A 20,092-nucleotide genomic window follows, 5' to 3' on the forward strand; every position below is an offset into this window, starting at 1 on the left:
TTGTCCGAGATTTAAATATAAATATTGACAAAAGCTCCCTTTATTTGACATTTGGCCATTGGTGTTACTTTTTCAGAAAAGACTGATAACAAGGCTCATAGAGTCTTAAGGTTTTTTTTATCTGAATATTTCAGATGGGGCACAATAAAACACTGTTAACAAAGTGAGTTCTCAAGTAGATGGCCAACATTCAAAATCTGACTTCATTACCAACTAGCTATTGACTTTGGGAAGTTATTTACTTCCTCTATAGCTCAGTTTCTTCGTTGCTGGAATGGGGAAAATAATACTATTTAATTTATAGGACTGTTGAGAGGATTTCATGAGGTAATAAATGTATGTATCCAACATATCGTGAGCACTCAGTACATGCTCTCTATCAGTATCCTGAGAGAGAGGCTATTACTATTGCTAGTCTTCTTATAAAGAGTACATTTTCATGGAAGCCTATAAAAGTCCAAAACCCTTTTTCTGGTTATAGCATTTTCTAGTTCCTTGCCATTTTCGGTTGCACATGTTCTCAAGCCCATTTCCTCGTAAGAAAAAACCTCAAAAGCCAACTCCATGAGACACAGCTCGGGGCATTTTCTTAAGTGATAGAAGTGCCAACGTCAGCCATGGAGGTCTCTTCTCATCATCGCTTAAGCCCTTTGGCATCATTAATCCCATAACACTCCCCGTCAGCAGTGAGTATTTTCCAGGTAAATCCAGATTTTGACACTCTGGCAGCAAAAGTATTGCTTGGTTTCTTCTTCCCCATAGCAAGTATTTATCAATCAAACAAGAATTATTTAATCAAATAAAAATCTAAAATTACATAAACCTCACTCACAAAGTAGAAAAAAAAATTTATAGCAAAATCGAGTGCATATTATTAAGAAATGCTGAATAATAGATGGCTTGGATAATCGTATTGCTGAAGAGTAAAGGTAAAGAGATACTGAACAAAGCAGTTTTATACATATACTCCAGCCACTTAAGCAAGGAGTCTGCAATTCCTTTTACAATTGCAATTAAAGTCTTTAATGTCAACTTTGCTAAAAAATATGCTTAAGAAAAAATTCTGGAAGAACACAGATCAAATTATTAAGTAAAATTGAGTCAGGATGATGAGTTTATGGCTTTTTTTTTTTTCAGCTTCTTTACATTTTACTCTGCTATCCAAATTTCTTACAATGAATCACTTCAATGTTTAATTAAAAATAAAGAGAACCCAAACCTGCAAAACCTTCATGAATGCTCTTTTAAATCCTCAGACAGAAGGGAAAGATGTAGACACATAATGTAATATAAATGAAGTCTGCATTTAATATTTTTCACTAACCACCATACTGCTATGTCAAAAAAAATTTTTGTCTTTAATACAGAAAATAATGTTTCTAATTGGGAATATACCTGAAGAGTTATGGAACACCTGGCAAAAACTGTAGCCAACTTTATGGCAGAAAGGTCTGTATTCGTGGTAAACACACGATTGTTATTCCAGCTTTGGCAATAGCAAGTACGCACTTCTGTTAAAGTTACCAAGTCACTTATTCCCCAGAGTCCATGGTAACCACTTTTTTTTTATTGTTGACACTATTACAGATGTCCCCTATTCTCTCCCTCCCCTGCTTTGCCCACCTCCACCCAACCCCTGCCCCCCTCCCCTGGCCTTTACCACACTGATAAAAATCACAAAATTAAAAATGGAGTTTTTTCCAGAAGTTCCATCGCACCAGGCTGAGAGGTAAGTGGTCTGTGTTTAAATTGACCTTAAAATGGATCAACACCTTTGGTTCCTTTGTAAGCATCATAAAATAATGTCCCTCAATTGAACTTAAGGAAGATGTGACAAGGAGAAGAAACAATCAATAAGTAATTTAACTTCAAAATCAGGAAAAATACTGCTTAAAACTGAGCATGCTAACTTAATGGACTAGAGGTGAGGAGCTGTGAAAGTAATTCCCTCACAATGTTTCTTTTGTCTGCCCCTAGAAAGGAATGCATAAGTTACACACATAGAATCCCTTTTCTATGGTAACGGCAACTTTCCCCAGGGCAACAGGAAGTAGGAAGGAAAAATATTTCTGCAGGTGGGAGGTGGGGTTAAATAGGTGAATTTCTGGGTAAACAATCAGGCTTCCCCAGGCTCTGACTTTCCCTTCACCAAGGACCCCTTGCCCTGCTGCTCTTTTCCTTCCTTTATTCCATCAGAGCTTACTCTTAAGAATCTGACATAATGTTCTTACAATGTGAATACTGATTATAGGTCATTATGTTAGGTATTTACTCACAATAGGGAATGTGCTCATAACCACAAGGTATGATGCTCCATGGGTGACATTTAAGACATAAAGACAGATGAGAGGAAAGAGAATCCTTTGGTAAGCCTTAAATTACACTCTTGTAACTGCCTTCTTATAAAACCCTTAAGTTAGTTCTATCCAGAAAGATTTAAATTTTTTCTATATTTAATTGAAAATATGGTTTAAAGAAAAACATAAAGTTTACCACTTTAAGCTTTTTAAAGTGTACAGTTCTGGAGGGTTAAGTATATTCACATTGTTGTGTAATCCATCTTCAGAATCTTTGCATGTTGCAAAACTGAAACTCTATAATCATTAAACAACTCCCCGTTTCTCCTTTACCATAGCCTCTGGCAATCACTTTTCTATGATCCTATTAATTGACTACTTTAGATACCTCAGGTCAGTGTTTGTCCTTTTGTGATTGGCTTTGGCTCATTTCACTCAGCATAATGTCCTCAAGGCTCATCCATGTTATAGCATGTGACATGATTTCCATTGTATGTATATACCATATACATTTGGGTTGCATCCATCTCCCGGCTATTTTGAATAATGTTACTATGAACATGGGCGTGCAAATATCTCTACAACATCTTGTTTTCAATTCTTTTGCATATATGCCCAACAGTGGGATGGCTGGACCATATGTTAATTTTATTTTTAATATTTTGGGGAACCTCCATACTGTTTTCCATAGCAAGTACACTATTTTGCATTTCCACCAACAGAGCACAGGGCCTCCAATTTCTGCACATCCTTGTCAACATTTGTTATTTTTTGTTGTGTTTTTTTTAATAGTAGCCATTTTAATGGATGTGAAATACTATCTTGTGGTGGTTTTGAAGATTTATATTTTTGGATACAAAATTTTTTTGGCACTAGACCATCCTCTTTATAAACATTGCCTACAACTTCATTAATTACCATATCATATACCTGCAAACATAATACTTGGCAAACAATTACACAAAAGAATTTAAAAAACTTAGTGATTTCCCATGACTAACAGGAAATTAATGATAAATTGGCAGTTGAATTTGTAGTTATGAAGCTCCCAGCTTTTTACTTAACTCCCAGAAGCACACATAAACTTCTGGCCTCAATGTTCTATTATTATTTTTCTATGCCAAAATATATATATTTTTACCATCTAATATGGATGCCACCAACTTTTTATAAAAAACATACATAGAGCCATGTTAATATTTTTAAAACTATCTATAAGCTACTTAAATAAAAATGGAAAGGAAAAGATTTCTGATTGATACTCATCATATAATACAAATTTCTGCTATAGCTCTAAGACAATGTAAAAATGACTTTTTTAAAATGGTGGCAGATTAAGTAGAAACTACACTGACATTCTCCCAGGACTAAACTGGAATTACAACTAAAATACAGAAAAACAGTCCTGAATAATCAACTGAAGACTAACTAGAGAGAACCTTGATAACCAAGGACAGAAAGTGGAGACCTCATAGAGACTGGTGGGAAGTACAGAGGCATGAAAGGGGTGGCCAGGCTCCCACAGACAGCAGCTGAAGTTCTGGAGGGATATCTCAGCTGTGGGTTTCCCATTGAGAACTCTGGGGTCTAAACGCCAAGCTGGGCTCCCCAGCCCAGGGCACCAGAGAAAGGTGCCCACATAACGTCTGGTTGTGAAAAGCAGTGGGGTTGTTGTCTGCCAGGGAGAGATGGCTGGAAATGCAAGCACCCTCTGAAGGGGCCAACACACAAAATTTCATGTGCAGTTACTCACCTTAGGCTCCGGCAGAGGGAGGGCAGAGTGGACTGGAGCTGTGTGAGCAGAAGCCAGGGTTGGGGGCTCTGGAATTAGATATCTCAAGGCAGACACCCTGGTTTCCTATGCTGAGTCATTCACTCACACTGTAGAGGACATCTTTCTCAGGCAGACCTCCACCATCCAGGCAGCTTCTGCCACGGGAGGGGGAGCAAGTGCCCCACCCTGTGGAGTATACACCTTGCAGTGGGCTATAGCCTGAGGCTCATTAAGACAGAGAATAACAGACTGCAGGCAGAGAAGGATTTCTGGAGGCTCTGAGTCTTTGCCTGATATCCTTTTGTACCCAGAACTAGGAAAAGCAGACCTTGGTGCACATCTTGTTCCTTTCCAAAGGCACCCATCCTCAGCAGAGTGAGCCACATGCTGTGGATTGCTGATAGCTTCTAAGGGTACTCAGGGCCAGTCGCAAACAGCATATGAAATTGTCCAGCACCAGAAACTAGGAATTGTAGCAGATCTACCCCAACAGGCAGCCAGAATGGGGAGACAAAAAAACAAGCCCCAAATGAAAAAGAATTCTCCGGAAGAGGAGCTGAGTTGAATGGAGATTGGAAATGTATCAGATATAGAGTTCAGAATGATGAATTCAAGTATGCTCAACAGCATGAGAAACGATATATAAACTATGAAAAATGACCAGTTAGAAGTGAAAAATGACATAGCATGAATAAAGAACACATTGACAGGAATACACAACAGATTAGGGGAAGTCAAGGATTGGATCAGTGAATTAGAAGACAGGGTGGAAAAAAATAATTCAATCAAAGACCAAAAAAAAAAAAAACCACCACCACAACAACAAAACAATTAAAAGGCAGGAGTACAGCTTAAGGAGCTGTGGGACAACATGAAACATAACAATATTCACATTATAGTAGTACCAGAAAGGGAAAAAAGTGAGCAAGGGATAGAGAACGTGTTTGAAGAAATAATGGCAGAAAACATACCTAACCTGATGGAGGACAAAGTCACACAAGTTCAAGAGAGACAGAGAGTCCCAAGCAAGAAGAAGCCAAACAGGCCCATGCCCAGACACATCATAATGAAAATGCCAAAAATTAAAGACAAAGAGAGAAACTTAAAGGTAAAAGAAAAAAGCTATTTGTTACCTTCAAAAGAGCTCCTCTAAGACTATCAACTGATTTTTCATCAGAAACTCTACAGGCCAGAAGGGAATGGCATGAAGTATTAAAGTAATGAAAAGCAAGGGTCTGAAACCAAGACTATTATATCCTGCAAGGCTATCATTCAAAATAGATGATGAAATAAAGATCTTCCCAGACAAAAAGCAAACAAACAAACAAACAAACAAAAAAACCACAAAAAGGGCTACAAGTAAATGAGTTTATTACCACCAAACCAGCATTGCAAGAAATGCTAAAGGAACTGCTGTAATAATAAGAACAGAGAGAGAGGGAAAAAAATAGGCATAAAGAGTTAAAATGGCAATAAATACTGTACCTATCAATAATAACCTTAAATGTAAATGGGTTAAATGCTCCACTCAAAAGACATAGGGTAGCTGAATGGATACAAAAACATGACCCAATTATATGCTGTCTACAAGGGCCCCACCTCAGAACAAAAGACTCACACAAGATGAGAATAAAAGGATGGAAAAAAAATTTTCCATGCAAATAGGAATGAAAAAAAAAAAAGCAGAGGTAGCAATAATCATATCTGATAAAATTGACTTCAAAATAAAGGCTATCACAAAAGACAGTAAAGGTCACTACATGATACCAAAGGGACAGATCCAACAAGAGGATATAACCCTGGTAAACATATATGCACCCAATATAGGAGCACCTAAATATGTAAAAAAAAAAAATTCTAGAGGACTTTAAGGGAGAGATTGACAGCAATACAGTCATAGTAGGGGACTTTAACATCCCACTGACTTCACTGGATAGCTCTTCCAGAGAAAAAAATCAATAAGGAAACAGTGATTCTAAATGACACATTGGATCAGATGGATTTAATTGACATTTACAGAGCATTTCACCCCAAAGTTGCAAAATATACATTCTTCTCATGTGCACATGGGTCATTCTCAAAGATAGACCACATGTTAGAACACAAAACAAATCTCTATATATGATTTCAAGAAGATTAAAATCATATCAAGTATCTTCTCAGATCACAATGGCATGAAATTAGAAATCAACTACAGTAAAAACACTCAAAAACATTCAAATACATGGAGGCTTGACAACATGTTATTAAACAATGAATGGGCTACCAATGAGATCAAGAAAGAAATAAAAAAACTTCCTCGAAACAAATGAAAATGAACACACAACAAGCCAAAAGCTATGGGACACAGTGAAAGCAGTCCTGAGAAGGAAGTTCATTGCACTACCTCAAAAAACAAGAAAAATTGTTAATAAACTATCAAATCCTACAACTTAAAGAATTAGAAAGAGAACAACAAGAAAAGCCCAGAGTAAGTAGAAGGAAGGAAATAATAAAGATCAGAGCAGAAATAAGTGACATAGAGACTAAAAATAGCAGCACAATTTACCATAGCTAAGATCTGTAAATAGCCCAAGTGCCCATCATTAGATGAGTGAATAAAAAAGTATTCCATTTATACCATGAAATACTATGAAGCAGTAAAAAAGAAGGATCACTTACCCTTTGAGACAGCATGGAGGGACCTGGAGGGTACTATGCTAAGCAAAATAACCCGGTCAGAGAAAGACAAGTATCACATGTTCTTGCTCATATGTGGAATCTAAAAAACAAAATAAACTTTAATAAAATAGATCCAGAGACAGAAACATGGAAAACTGATCAATCTCAGAGGAAAGGTGGGGGTGGGTGGGTGGGATAACCAAAGAACTTATATGCATATATGCGTAACCCATGGACACAGACAATAATAGTTTCTTGAAGGCCTGGGTCGGGTGGTGGGAGCGGGCTGGAAGAGGTCAGTGGGAAGAAAAAGGGCAAATCTGTGTAACTTTCAACAGTACAGATAAATTAAAAAAAAATTTTTTAAAAAGAAAATGTAAAGGCACATGAATCTGAGGCAAGAAAAGGAAGCCTGTGAAAATAACATTAAGAAATTTTGAAGTAATTTAATGTTTTAAAAAATATAATTTTTAATTTAAACATTTTACTTCAATGGTTTATGTACAGTACTTAGTTAAAATTATTTACTAAAGTCCAGAAAAGCACAAACTTAAGTTACAATTGATTCATTTGTATGTATTAAAGTATAATTTTATAAAATTAAAATCATGATTTTCATACAAATATATTAACCTGTGTCAAAATGTTATTGAACTCATTCATGAGGAAACCAGTAAGCTGTTCAAACCAATTCAAGGAGCATTTAGATAAGATGCTTAGCTAAGATACAAAAAAGATAATGTCTTGAAGGGTAATAATAATTAGTGTTATTTGTCTCACTGGACAGAGACTATTTCCACTTATATTGAACAAAACTCTTGATAAACTGATCCCTAACCAGTTTGGCTCAGTGGAAGGAGCGTTGGCCCTCGGATTCAAGGGTCCCAGGTTCGATTCCAGTCAAGGGCATGTACCTTGGTTGCGGGCACATACTCAGTGGGGAGTGTGCAGGAGGCAGCTGATCGATGTTTCTAATTCTCTATTCCTCTCCCTTCCTCTGTGTACAAAATCAATATAATATATTTTTAAAATAAAAAAATGATAAACTGAGGCATGTGAGAAATTTTAAAAGTTTATTTGAGCAAATATATATATATAATTTTCACATCAGAAAGCACCAAATAGGAAGTGATTAGTAGGACTCAGCTAACAGCAGCCAAGAAAGGAAATTATTTCCTTGGCTAGAGTTTTAAACCTAGTAGGGTGTTTGTGATTGGTTGTCCTCAGGTTTTGATTCTGTAACCTTGAAGCATTTGCAGGCTTAGATTTTGGTTTGCTTGGATAGGCTGCCAGGGATTAGAGCCACATCAGTCTAATGGCCTCCTTGTTTAATTAATTTAACAGTCTATAAATTAACGTCTGAAAACTTTAATTGATAGTGTACAGTAGGTCTAAGTAGGCACTCTGAACTTGTAGTCCCTGGATCAGGAGCATCTGCATGTCCTGGAATTGGTTAGAAATAAAAATTCTCAGGTCCAGAGAAGCAGAAACCCCGGATGGGATTTACATTCAGTCCGTGGGTTAGTAAGTCCTTCAGGTGATCCCAATGCACAGCGAATTTTGAGAGCCATGTTCCCAGATAATCCCTGTGTGGCTATCGCCCGATATGATATTGCAGAAACATGGTACCCAATTTTTCACCTCACTTTCAAATGTTGCCTATTTTTTCACAGCAAATAAAAATGTTAACACTGAACTCTTTTATTTTTCCCAGATTTTGAAAATGCCTCCTAACATTGCTTCCATATTTAGGGCCACCTTTTGTCTCTTATTCCTTAAGTACTTTTATAAGATGAGTCCCAAATATTAAATTTAAAAAAATGCTAATGCTATAACATTTTAATGAAATAATCTTTGTGCCTATAATTTTATGTAATTTATGGAGAAATTTGAGAGACGTGAACTGTTGTTAGCCAACTTACAATGGAGCCGACAAAGCTTTGTATTTGCCATGTTAGACCTTAGGAGAGATCTCATCTTATAATGCTGGTAATGCATTATTTCTTCTGCATAATAAATGTTATTGTTTAATGAATCATTAACATTGATTCTTTTGTTGCACATTCCTAACAAAATTATAGTGCTTTTAAGGAGTGCTGACAGGACTAATTTCTAATCTTGGTTTTTATAACTTGTTCTTCCTTTATACAATACTGCCAAATAGAACCAAGCAGCCTAAGGAGGGAAAACTTCCAGCAGTAACACGTTATGTTTCACACTGATTCTTGTGAGTCAGCTCAATAATATGCTGTTTTTGAAGGTCAGCAGCTGGCAAGAAAAAGCAGAGAAGTAATGCACGAAGTTTTAAAGTGCATACTACACACAAAAAAATCTCTATGTAACTAGTAACATAAGACTGCTTTTGCTTTTAGATTTCCCACACTGTGAAGTTACTGCTCAAAAACATGATTACTTCTCTATGGGACTATGGCCATGGTGTAACATTTGTATAGCATACTAAAAGAAAACCAACTAAATACACTTTTAAAAAACGCTCCCTTTTTCAAAAGAAATATTTTTATTGATTTCAGAGAGGAAAAGAGAGAGAGAGAAAGAGCTGGAAACATCAACGATGAGAGAGAATCATTGATCAGATGCCTCTGGGGATCAAGCCCACAACCCCAGGGATGTGCCCTGACCAGAAATCGAACAGTGACCTCCTGGTTCATAGGTCTACGCTCAACCACTGAGCCACGCCAGCCAAGCAAAATGCCCCCTTTGTAATTACACACATTTAGTGTAGAAAACCTAGACAATAAAATCAAAAGCAAAACTATCACTCAAAGTTTCACCTTCCAGAATGGCCATACAAATATTTTCATTTTCATATGAAAAACATGTGTATGTGAACATGTTTTTATGTTAATGAACATATATATGGTTCATATAACTAAGAAAATATTTCTCAGAAGTACTGAAATGAATTGTACAAACATCAAATAACACTTTGCATTTTAAAAATAATATAGTAGCCCGGCTGGTGTGGCTCAGTTGGTTGAGTGTCGTCCCATACACCAGGAGGTCATGGGTTTGATTCCTGGTCAGGTCACATGCCCGGGTTATGGGCCTGATTCCCCAGTGTTGGGTGTGCAGGAGGCAGCCGATTGATAATTCTCTCTCATTGATGTTTAATCTCTCTCTGGGTCTCCCTTCTTCTCTCTGAAATCAATAAAAAAAATTTTTTTACAGTAATAAAGTAATATAGGCCTATGTCCAATAATATTGGTCAACAAAAGGGTATAAAAAGAATTATGCATCATGATATCATATCCCAGGTATGCAAGGCTTGTTCAACATTTTAAAATCTATTAACCAAACCCATCACATCAATAGACTAAAAAAGAGAAATCACATGATCTTTTCAATAGACACAGAAAATGCATTGATAAACTCCAACATGCATTTATGACAAAACTTTCAGCAACCTAGAATTAGAAGGGAACTTCCTCAAATCAACTTGATAAAGGTTATCTATAAAAGGCCTAGAATAAAATATAGGGAGAAAGCTTTGTGACAATGGTCATGGCAATGAATTCTTGGATATGACATCAAAAGCACAGGCAACAAAGACATAAATATACAAGTGGAACTATATCAAAGTAAAATGCTTCTGTACAGTTCAGGAAACAATCAACAATATAAAAAGGCAGGCTACCAAATGGGAGAAAGTATTTGCAAATCATATATCTGATAAGGTGTTAATACCCAAAATATATAAGATTCATACAATTCAATAGTAAATAACAATATGATTTTAAAATGCACAGAGAATCTGAAGACTTCTTTTCTCAGAAGACATGCAGAGAGCCAACAGTACATGAAAAGATGCTCAACATCAACAATCATCAGGGAAATGCAAATCAAAACCATGATGAGTTATTACCTCATACCTGTGAGAATGGCTATTATCAAAAAACTTTGAGATAACAAGTGTTGGCAAAGATGTGGAGAAAAGGGAACTCTTTACACTGTTGGTGAGGATATAAATTGGTGCAGTCATTATGGAAAACACTATAAAGGTTCCTCAAAAGCTAAAAGTAGGATTACCATATGATTCAGCAATTCCACTTCTGGGTATTTATCCAAAAGAAACAGCAACATTAATTGGAAAATATATCTGCACCCCCATGTTCATTGTAGCATTATTTATAATAGCTAATACATGGAAACAACCTAAGTGCCCATTAATGGATGAATGAATAAAGAAAATGTGGTATATACAGGGTGTCCCAAAAAATGGATATACACTTTGAATAATCTACTAATTCCAATGGGTTAAATTTGAAAAGAAAAGAAACATCAATTGAACTATCAGCTGTTAAAGTGTATATACATTTTTTGGGACACCCTGTATATGCAATTGAATATTATCCAGCCATATTAATTTTATTAATTTTTGGTGGTTACTAGAAATGAAGGCATGGGGGGCTGGGAAAAATGGGTGGATGTGGTCAAAAGTTACAGACTTTCAGTTATAAAATAAGTCCTTCAGGTATAATGTGTAGCATGGCATCTATAGATAATAGCACTATCTTGTATATTTAAAAGTTTCTAAGTTAACAGTAGTCATCACAAGAAAATCATTTGTAAGTAGATATGATGATGGATGTTCACTAGACTTATTGTGATCATTTATATATATTGAATCATGCTGAATACCTGAAACTAATATAATGCTATATGTCAATTATATATCAAATAAAACTAATTTTAAAAAAGGAAAGAAAGCACACTTTAATTCACATCTAACTTCCTGTGTTCATTCTCAACTAGGTTCAAACGGGACGTGATTCGTGAACATTGGATTTTAACACTAGTAACAAGGTTTACATCTAGTTTTCAGAACTAGGCATTATGTCAGTGTTGGACTGACAGGATAATTTGATGTGCCAATTTTGTGGCCCTAATGTTAGTAAAGTACCATCACCTTTTATTCTTAAGAACTCCAGTCAGTGATAAAATCTGTGTGATACTCAGGTTATAAAAATGAGCAATACATAATCTTGAAATCAATTTAGGGCTAGAAGATAGGATGTTGTGGTATTTTATTAGACATATTCTACCAACAGGTTGATGTAAATGAGATATAAAACTGATAAAAACTCTTAAAAATAGAATAGAAAGAATATGTTTTTATTATTTAATTTTTTAAATCTATAATAAATTTTCATGAGGGGCTGTGTCAGGATAGAGCATCTACCTATTTCTTTCTTGGTTTATGACATGGACTCCTTGAGAAGAACTAGCCAGTGATACAAATTATGTATGTGATAATTAATTATTTTTATTTTTTTATTATTTTAAAAAATACTTTTATTGATTTCAGAGCAGAAGGGAGAGGGAGAGAAAGATAGAAACATCAGTGATGAGACAGAATCATTGATTGGCTGCCTCCTGCACTGCAATCTGAGCATGTGCCCTGACTGGGAATCGAATTGTGACCTCCTGGTTCATAGGTCAACGGTCAACCACTGAGCCATGCTGGCCAGGTGTGATAATAAATTTTAATTCAGTGGGTTTTCTTATGTAAGGACTATAAGGCCAGATATAAAATAGTAGTTAAAGATCTTCCAGGGGATCACTTTCTCTCTATTTAGAGTTTTGTCTTGGGTTAAATGTCATTCTATAAATTATTTTGAATTACCAGGAAGCAAGATTCCTAATGTAATGTGTCAACTATCTCTAGGGATTATCTGGGAATAGAATTAGGGAGCTTTATTATGTGCTAAAAGGGTTTCTTGGGAGGTTAATTAGGGAGGAAAAAACCATCTAGTCTCTCTTCCTCTTTTTGAATTCTCAAACACTAATAAAAATAAACATTTAAGAAATTGAGTATATTCTAGAAAAAAAACTCAAATGCCAAAAATTAGGAAAGACAAATTCTTTGTTTGCACTAAATGATGATATAATAGTGCCTGTCCCCAAATGTTTTGGGCAACCATGGTGCCTAAGAAAGTTGGGGTACTTGCCTGGAGAATCATTAGGTGTTCATCCTTCAACTGCATTAGGTATCTCAGTATAAGGTCAGTTTCAAGCATTGTGTCCCCCAACACCTAACCCAGTGTCTGGCACATTAAAATAAATCAATAATTATTGATCACTCAACACATTTATTCACTTATTCATTTACCGATCCATTCATCCATCCATTTATCCATTTACTCATTTATTCATTTAATTAATTATCCATCTAGATTTTTCACTACATGTACTCAGAGAAGCCAGAAAAAAGAGTAAAGGGTAGGGGTTTGGGTATTTACTTAATCTCCGGCACATTAAAAAAAAATCCAATTATTGAACACTTACATTTATTCATTTATCTATCCATTCATCTATTTATTTAATTATTATTTATCCATCCAGATTTCTCTCTACATATATTCAAAGCAGCCAGAAAAATTGTAAAGGGTAGGAGTTGGGTATTTACTTTCTCTAAGGAAAGCATTAGGTGTTTGGGTAATAAGTTAGTTATCACATATTTTATAGGTATGCACCAAATATTTCCTCATTCTTGCTGTGCATGTTCTTTATGAATTCAAAACCATTTGGCTAAATTGTGATTGTTATTATTAATCCCTAAGTAATTTGTTTACCACCCCCACCATTAAGCACATCTTTCTTTCTGTAGTTCTTGGTGTATCTGGAATTCATTAGTGTATTTTTTGAGGTAAGGATCAAAACTGATTCTCCTCCACACTAATATTTAATTGCTTTATACGTTTTTTAGAGTCCTGCACTTTCCCAGTGTTACTTATTTTGTGTTACTGATATAATTTATTCAAGAATGGTAACTCAGAGCTCCAATAAAGTGAAACAGGCCTCTATCAAGATTGACCAATAAATGTAAATTTATGTTTTACGTTATAGAGCGTGGTCCTCATTTTAAACAATTGTTTTTGATTAATAACTGGCATAGACTACACTGCATTAGAGGGTTTCTTTAAGCAATTTCTGCAGCTATAAATAGATTTGTTGATATCACTTTGGGAATCCACTTGTGTTTTATTTTTTTGTAGAACAGGCATGGCTTTCAACAAATATTACCATTGATGAGTACAGTGAGTTTAATTTTTTGGACTAGCCTTGTCATCCAGCTGTATGATCAAAGGTAATGCAATCTTGAGGCTCAGCAACTTTTATTGTTTCATTTAAGTTTTGTTTAATCATGTGATTTATGGGGAGGAGTGGGGTCAGGATGGGGAGGAGTCTAGGTATAAAAAAACAGGGATGAATAGGACATTTCAGTTTCCTTTCAGAGCAGTGGTTCTCAACCTTCTGGCCCTTTAAATACAGTTCCTCATGTTGTGACCCAACCATAAAATTATTTTCGTTGCTACTTCATAACTGTAATGTTGCTACTGTTATGAATCGTAATGTAAATATCTGATATGCAGGATGGTCTTAGGCGACCCCTGTGAAAGGGTTGTTCGACTGCCAAAGGGGTCGCGACCCACAGGTTGAGAACTGCTGTTTCAGAGTGATTTGATACCACACTAGAAGCCTGGTGCATGAATTTGTGCACAGGTGGGGTCCCTCGGCTTGGCTGGCGATTGAGGCCTATGGGGGGGCCAGCCAGCCAGGGGGAGGGACCACGGGAGTTTGGCCAGCCGGCCCCCTCCCCCCTGATTGGGGCTGATGGGAGGGTCGGCTGGGGGGAGGGGCCAACTTCCCATGGCCTCTCCTCCCCCACCAGCTGGCCAACCTCCCGTGGCCCCTCCCCTTGGCCAGTCAACCTCTCACGGTCCCTCCTCCCCACTGGCCACAGTCCCATGGCCCCTCCCCACCAACAGCTGGCCAACCTCCCTCGGCCCCTCCCCCTGGCTGGCCAACCTCCCATGGCCCTGTGGCTCTCCCCCCTGCCACTGGGCAAACTCCTGTGGCCCCTTCCCCCTGCCAGCCAGCCAATTTCTCATGGCCCCTCCCTCCAGCCAGCCAACCTCCCATGGGCCCTCCTCCCCACTGGCCATACTCCCGTGGCCCCTCCCCCCCACCAGCTGGCCAACCTTCTGTGGCCCCTCCACCCCCACCTGTCCAGCCCCCCTGATGGGCCACGATGGGGAGGGGGAGGAGCCGCAGGAGGTTGTCTGTGGGAGCGCACTGACCACCAGGCGGCAGCTCCTGCATTGAGCGTCTGCCCCCTGGTGGTCAGTGCACATCATAGTTACTGGTTGACCGGTCGTTCTGGTCATTTGGTCATAATGGACGCTTAGGCTTTTATATATATAGTTTAAACAAATAACCCCTCAGGCAGGCATTTGATAGTCATTTGATTGTGTGCCCCTCCCAATTTCTCCATTTCTGTCCACCACACTATACTCCATGAAAGTCTGTGAACTCTGGGCTAGATGGACTATTCAGGGTACCTTGCTTCCCAGGAGTTATGTTTTTATATTACCCCAGATCTTCCCATTTAGTTACTGTATTCCATGTATCCTTCTCAATAAACCCGTGTTTATGTGACCACCATGTCATATGAACCCAGCGACTCTTCAAAACTGATATCTCATTAAGAGTCTCCTTTTCAGTTTTTTTTTTGTTTTATTTTGATGGGGGTGAGGGTGGGATGAGATGGCAATCTGTTGTGTGTGCTTTTTCCAGTTTTATTAAGACCTAATTGACATACATCACTGTATAAGTTTATGGTGTGCACCATAATGGTGGTTCAACTTATATGCATTGAAATGATTACTGCTATTAGTTCAGGTTTCTATGTGCAACTTATTCTACAACTTTGAGTAATGTCATTATGTTTTGAAAATCTGATAGGCTAAATACTTCAAAAACCTCATTTGTCACTTTTCTTTAGATGACTTTTACAGTCACTCTAATATTGTACTAATTGTTGTTAAAAATATGTGTTAATTTCCTGCACATCACTACCTGACTTCATTTGGTATGTCTTCCTTTTTGTCCTCTTATGTTTTTATAATTTTCAATTAATAAATCTCAAGTATTCCATGTAAAATTGATATTAAAAATAAATTTATATATTGTCAATAGAATCTCTATTGTGTGGCTTTTTAATGTGTTAAAGCTTTGCAGCTTGAATTATTTATATTATGTCAATAGTTGCTATTAATTGTGACTTAATTTTATACAAGTTTTGCAGCTGTGTAATAATTTAGTTGATTCCCTGGAGTATTGTGGACAATTGCTACTGGTTTGCTTATTGAATGTATTCTTTTTTTTCTTTTCTAAAATATATTTTTATTGATTTCAGAGAGGGAGAGGAGAGATAGAATCAATGATTAGAGAGAATCATTGATTGGTTGCCTCCTGCATGCCTCACACTGGGGATCAAGCCCGCAACCTGGGTATGTGCCCCAACCGGGAATCGAAACTTGACCTCCTGGTTCATAGGTCGATGCTCAACCACTGAGCCACACCGGCTGGGCTCAATGTATTCTTTATCCCACTTTCTCACCAGCCTCCCCAACTTGGAAACTTACCCTCAACTCAACACCCCTTCTTCCCATATCCCCCAACCCTACTGCCCCACCCTCCCAATTTCTCCATTTCCGTCCCCCACCACTCCCTACCCTGTCCACTCCCCACCCAGTTCATTTCCCCCATCCTGTCCATCCCCTCACCCAATATCCGCTCCCTTACTTCACCTCACATTCTCCACCCCCAACTTGTTCATTTCCCCCCACCCAATTTCCCACCCCATCCACTCCCTCACCTCACACTCTCCACCCCCATTTCCCCCATCGTGTCCACTCCCTCACCCCTCCACTTCCCCACCCTGTTCCCTTGATGGTGTTGGACGCTGAAATGATCAGGACACAATTTGCACTTAACCACTAAATCTTTATTAATTAAATTTATTATAACATCAATATTAGTAATTTGAGAGAAAGAGAGTAAAGAGAATACAGCAATAATAATGGGGAAGGATAGGGATGTGGGACAGGGGTAGGGAGAAGAGGTAAAGAGGAGGGCGACTGATGGGAGCAACTTTTCTTACTCATCACTTCCATTTCTTATGCACCATTTTTGTATAACTTCCATGACTATTCACCATACATCATATCAATGTCATTTCAGCAACAATTTCTCAAAGGGTATCTATCCACCCTGTAACTCACTAAAGACTTTGCTCACAATCTTAATCCCTGGAGTTAATACCCAAGGCAAAGAGCCTCTATTAAATGATCTATTTGATCACCTTTGAACTTTATCCCACTAGGGTTTTTTTCCATGTTCCAGTCACCCTAAATAGGCTAATCTCCCTGCAGTTCCCTCCGAGTTTATTTGAAATTATTAAAGGTAGCAATCACAGGATAAAGGATCACAAGTACACACGTCTACTTATAGAGATATCTAATATATAATCATGCTGTTTAACTAATCCCACCCACTTGATTACTTATTAATCCCTCCCACCCTAAAATTACTTATGATTATATATATCCCCTATTCATTAAAGTGATTACACAAAGAAATAGTAACAATGCAATTTTCCACAGACCAATTCGATAGCATTCTACAATCTGAAACAACAAAGAACTTTCCCACAAGATGTTCTCTTCCTTAGATGAAAATGTAGCTTGGTTCCCACTGGCTTTTCATCTCTGCAGGTGGTCTTTCATTTCCGCTCAGGTCTTTCCCAGCAGTGTTCTCTGTTGCCAGTCTTGAAATTCAATCTGATGTTAAATGTCTGTGGCAGATGACAACTGGATCAATTCAGGAGTCTAAGAGGTACCTGCAAACTTAAACAGAAATTCAGACTGCACTATATAGATGTGGCCCCTTTTTGTGCACCTGTTAGTTCACTGTGCTACCTCACATGATTTAATCAAACTAATTCTTCATTTTCCAGCATCTATTACAAATACCTAATTGCTCAAACTGAATTGACCCTTCAGAAACGTATGTAAACTTCTTCAATATTCTAGCAAGATGACCTTAGCTAGTTTTCCAAGTTTGCCTAAAAATGGGAGCTCATTCCTTCTTCTTCCTTGATTTTTTAATTAACTCTCTGAATTTGGGCCAAAAGTCAATCAATTTTGCCAATTTGTTTCAAAGGGTTGACTATTGGCTTTGTTTAATAATTGATATTGCTTTATCTACTTTGTTTTTATTTTGCTCCCTAATTTCGTTAGAAATTTAATTACTTTGCTCTTTTCTTTAAGAATAAAGGCATCTGTTGGAAAATGCCCCAAAAATTTAAAGTATCCAATTAACATAAGTTTGATTAACAGCAACAAATTAAATCAATTGATTGAAAGGAAACTTATTAAAATTCTGATGCTACAGAACAATAAATTTGAGATCACTTATCTTTAACACCTACATTTATAGACAGCATATATAGCAATACAACATAGTGCACACTGCCAAAAGTTTTTCACAAGCTTTACTAAACAGCCATATGTGTGTCAGGGACTTCATCCGTGCACTCCCTGACCGTTGTCACAGGCCAACGTCTCCAGACTTTTGCTTGCAGTGATGGCAAATGTCCGTGTGCACATGTTGGGGCTGCAGACAATGAGCCATTTCTAGGCCCCCTGCAGCTTGAAGATCAATTGACAACTGTAAATTTGACACAACACAACTTGAATTCAAAGATATGGAGGATGGATTGATATCTGAGGTAAACGGAGTGACGCTTCAAAATAGTCCAGAAGCACAAATGCACCATTTAAAAAATAATGACGTACTTTAAAAACACATGAGTGACTGACAAGTTGTCTGATTCCATTGAAAAAGAAAAAGAAAGTTGTTTTGGAGTAAATAGCCAATTAGGTATCTTCTTTGGATTTGCATATTTGTGTGTGTGTGTTTTTTAGAGGCCTAATTGATAAAACTAAAATTACATATGATGTTAAAATAAAAGGTTGAAGATGAACAAGATGAACTATTATACAAAACTCCAGTTCCGAGGAGCCTCTAATTCACAGTGTTTGTTAAGAGAAGTTCACAGTATTTTACATTACATTACTTACTCGATTTTAATTAGCTTAACTCTAACATAGTAAGAATTGAATAGTACTTTGTAATTCAATGGAAATAATATGAGCAGTCCCACTCTAAAGTTGTTAAAAAGGATACCACTAATCTACAGCTAAAACATTTAAGTATTTAAACATGCAAGAATAAGGGTGAATGATAATGAATAGTGAAAGATGATGTTGATGAAACAATGAAACTTCACCATTAAACTCCTCTTCCTGATAGGCAATTAGAAATATATACATGTCACATTGTTTTCTACTGCTTAAGGGGTGTTTTGGCAATTGGAGACTGTGTGTAGAAACACACTCCTTGAATCCTGCTTCTTTCTTCTCCACGCGTGGCAGCAAAATGGAGCCTCAGCAACCAGGCAGGAAGGATGACACAAATCCTGCAGCAGGGTTAATGGCAGTAGTAAGGAATTAAACAGAAAGAGAGGTTAGACAAACACTTCAAGGTAGTAGCAGCAAGGGACCAGGCTAAAGGAAGTCAGGCAGTCCCCAGGAGACCCCAGATGATGTCACTGGACTGAAGACAACGTTTGGGTTGTCTGTTGCTTTGAGTCATTTGACTTGTTCTCTGAGGCCTTTTATTCATTGGCAACCGGATTTGAAGCTCACTACAGAAGTCCATATCCCCAAGACAGTCTCCTGTGCCCCAATTTCTCCTCCTCAAAGACATCCCCCCCAGGCATGAGTGTGGGTACACATGTGAAGGCACACTCAACATGCAAGAGTCCATCTGAAAGGGCACTTCCTTCTCCAGCCCGAGGTGCTCCTGTTGCAGGGATCTGGCCTGCTCCCGGGAGAATTAACTGGTCAAGTTGCTGCTCCTTGAGAATTAACAGAATCACGAAAGAGAAGTTCGAAGATGGTGAAGTTTCTCAGGGTGCAGCAGAAAGATCACGGAAGCCGTTTCATACTGCACCAGTTCATTGTGGCTTCCTTCATAAGGCGGCGGTCCTCCCATAATATAAAGAGAGAACCGAAACTGCAAGAAAAGTTATATCCTCCTCCTCTTTGTCTCCCCCTCTGTAGAGAAAACAGCATTTCGTGTGTTGGCATCAGCTTCTCCGTAAATATTTCCGAGATGTACTGGGAGGTCAGCTTACGAATTTTACTTAGAATTGGCAGTTAAGGAAGATAATTTGTTGGTCAATATTCTGTGGCTCCCAGAGATCTTTGGGTGGTTTCAGGCTGTGCGCCAGTCCGGGGTGGCCCTGACCTTCCGTGGCTCTTCAGAGGTGACAGGTTGGCCTGAAGATACAGGGGCCCAGGTGAGCACACAGTCACTGACTGAGAAGCTGCCCAGGAACACACGTTGAGGGCAGAGATCCTGAAGGATCTGACAGATTCACAGGCTGCTGTAGGAGGGCGGCGGCGGCGGCGGCGGTGGAGGCGGCGGC

At 37.9% G+C, this 20,092-nt stretch overlaps 1 protein-coding gene across 1 annotated transcript in view; it reads right to left on the minus strand.

The window, feature by feature from the left end:
- Window positions 1-16,521: 16,521 nt before the first annotated feature.
- PEG10 (paternally expressed 10) overlaps window positions 16,522-20,092 on the minus strand; it is an 11,850-nt gene continuing 8,279 nt past the window's right edge. The window contains 1 exon segment of the mRNA XM_014547558.1: window positions 16,522-20,092. Coding sequence (XP_014403044.1) covers window positions 19,976-20,092 — 117 coding nt within the window. The 3' untranslated portion in view covers window positions 16,522-19,975.

Source organism: Myotis brandtii, unplaced genomic scaffold (genome assembly GCF_000412655.1).
Source record: "Myotis brandtii unplaced genomic scaffold, ASM41265v1 scaffold48, whole genome shotgun sequence".
NCBI classification, from domain to species: Eukaryota; Metazoa; Chordata; class Mammalia; order Chiroptera; family Vespertilionidae; genus Myotis; species Myotis brandtii.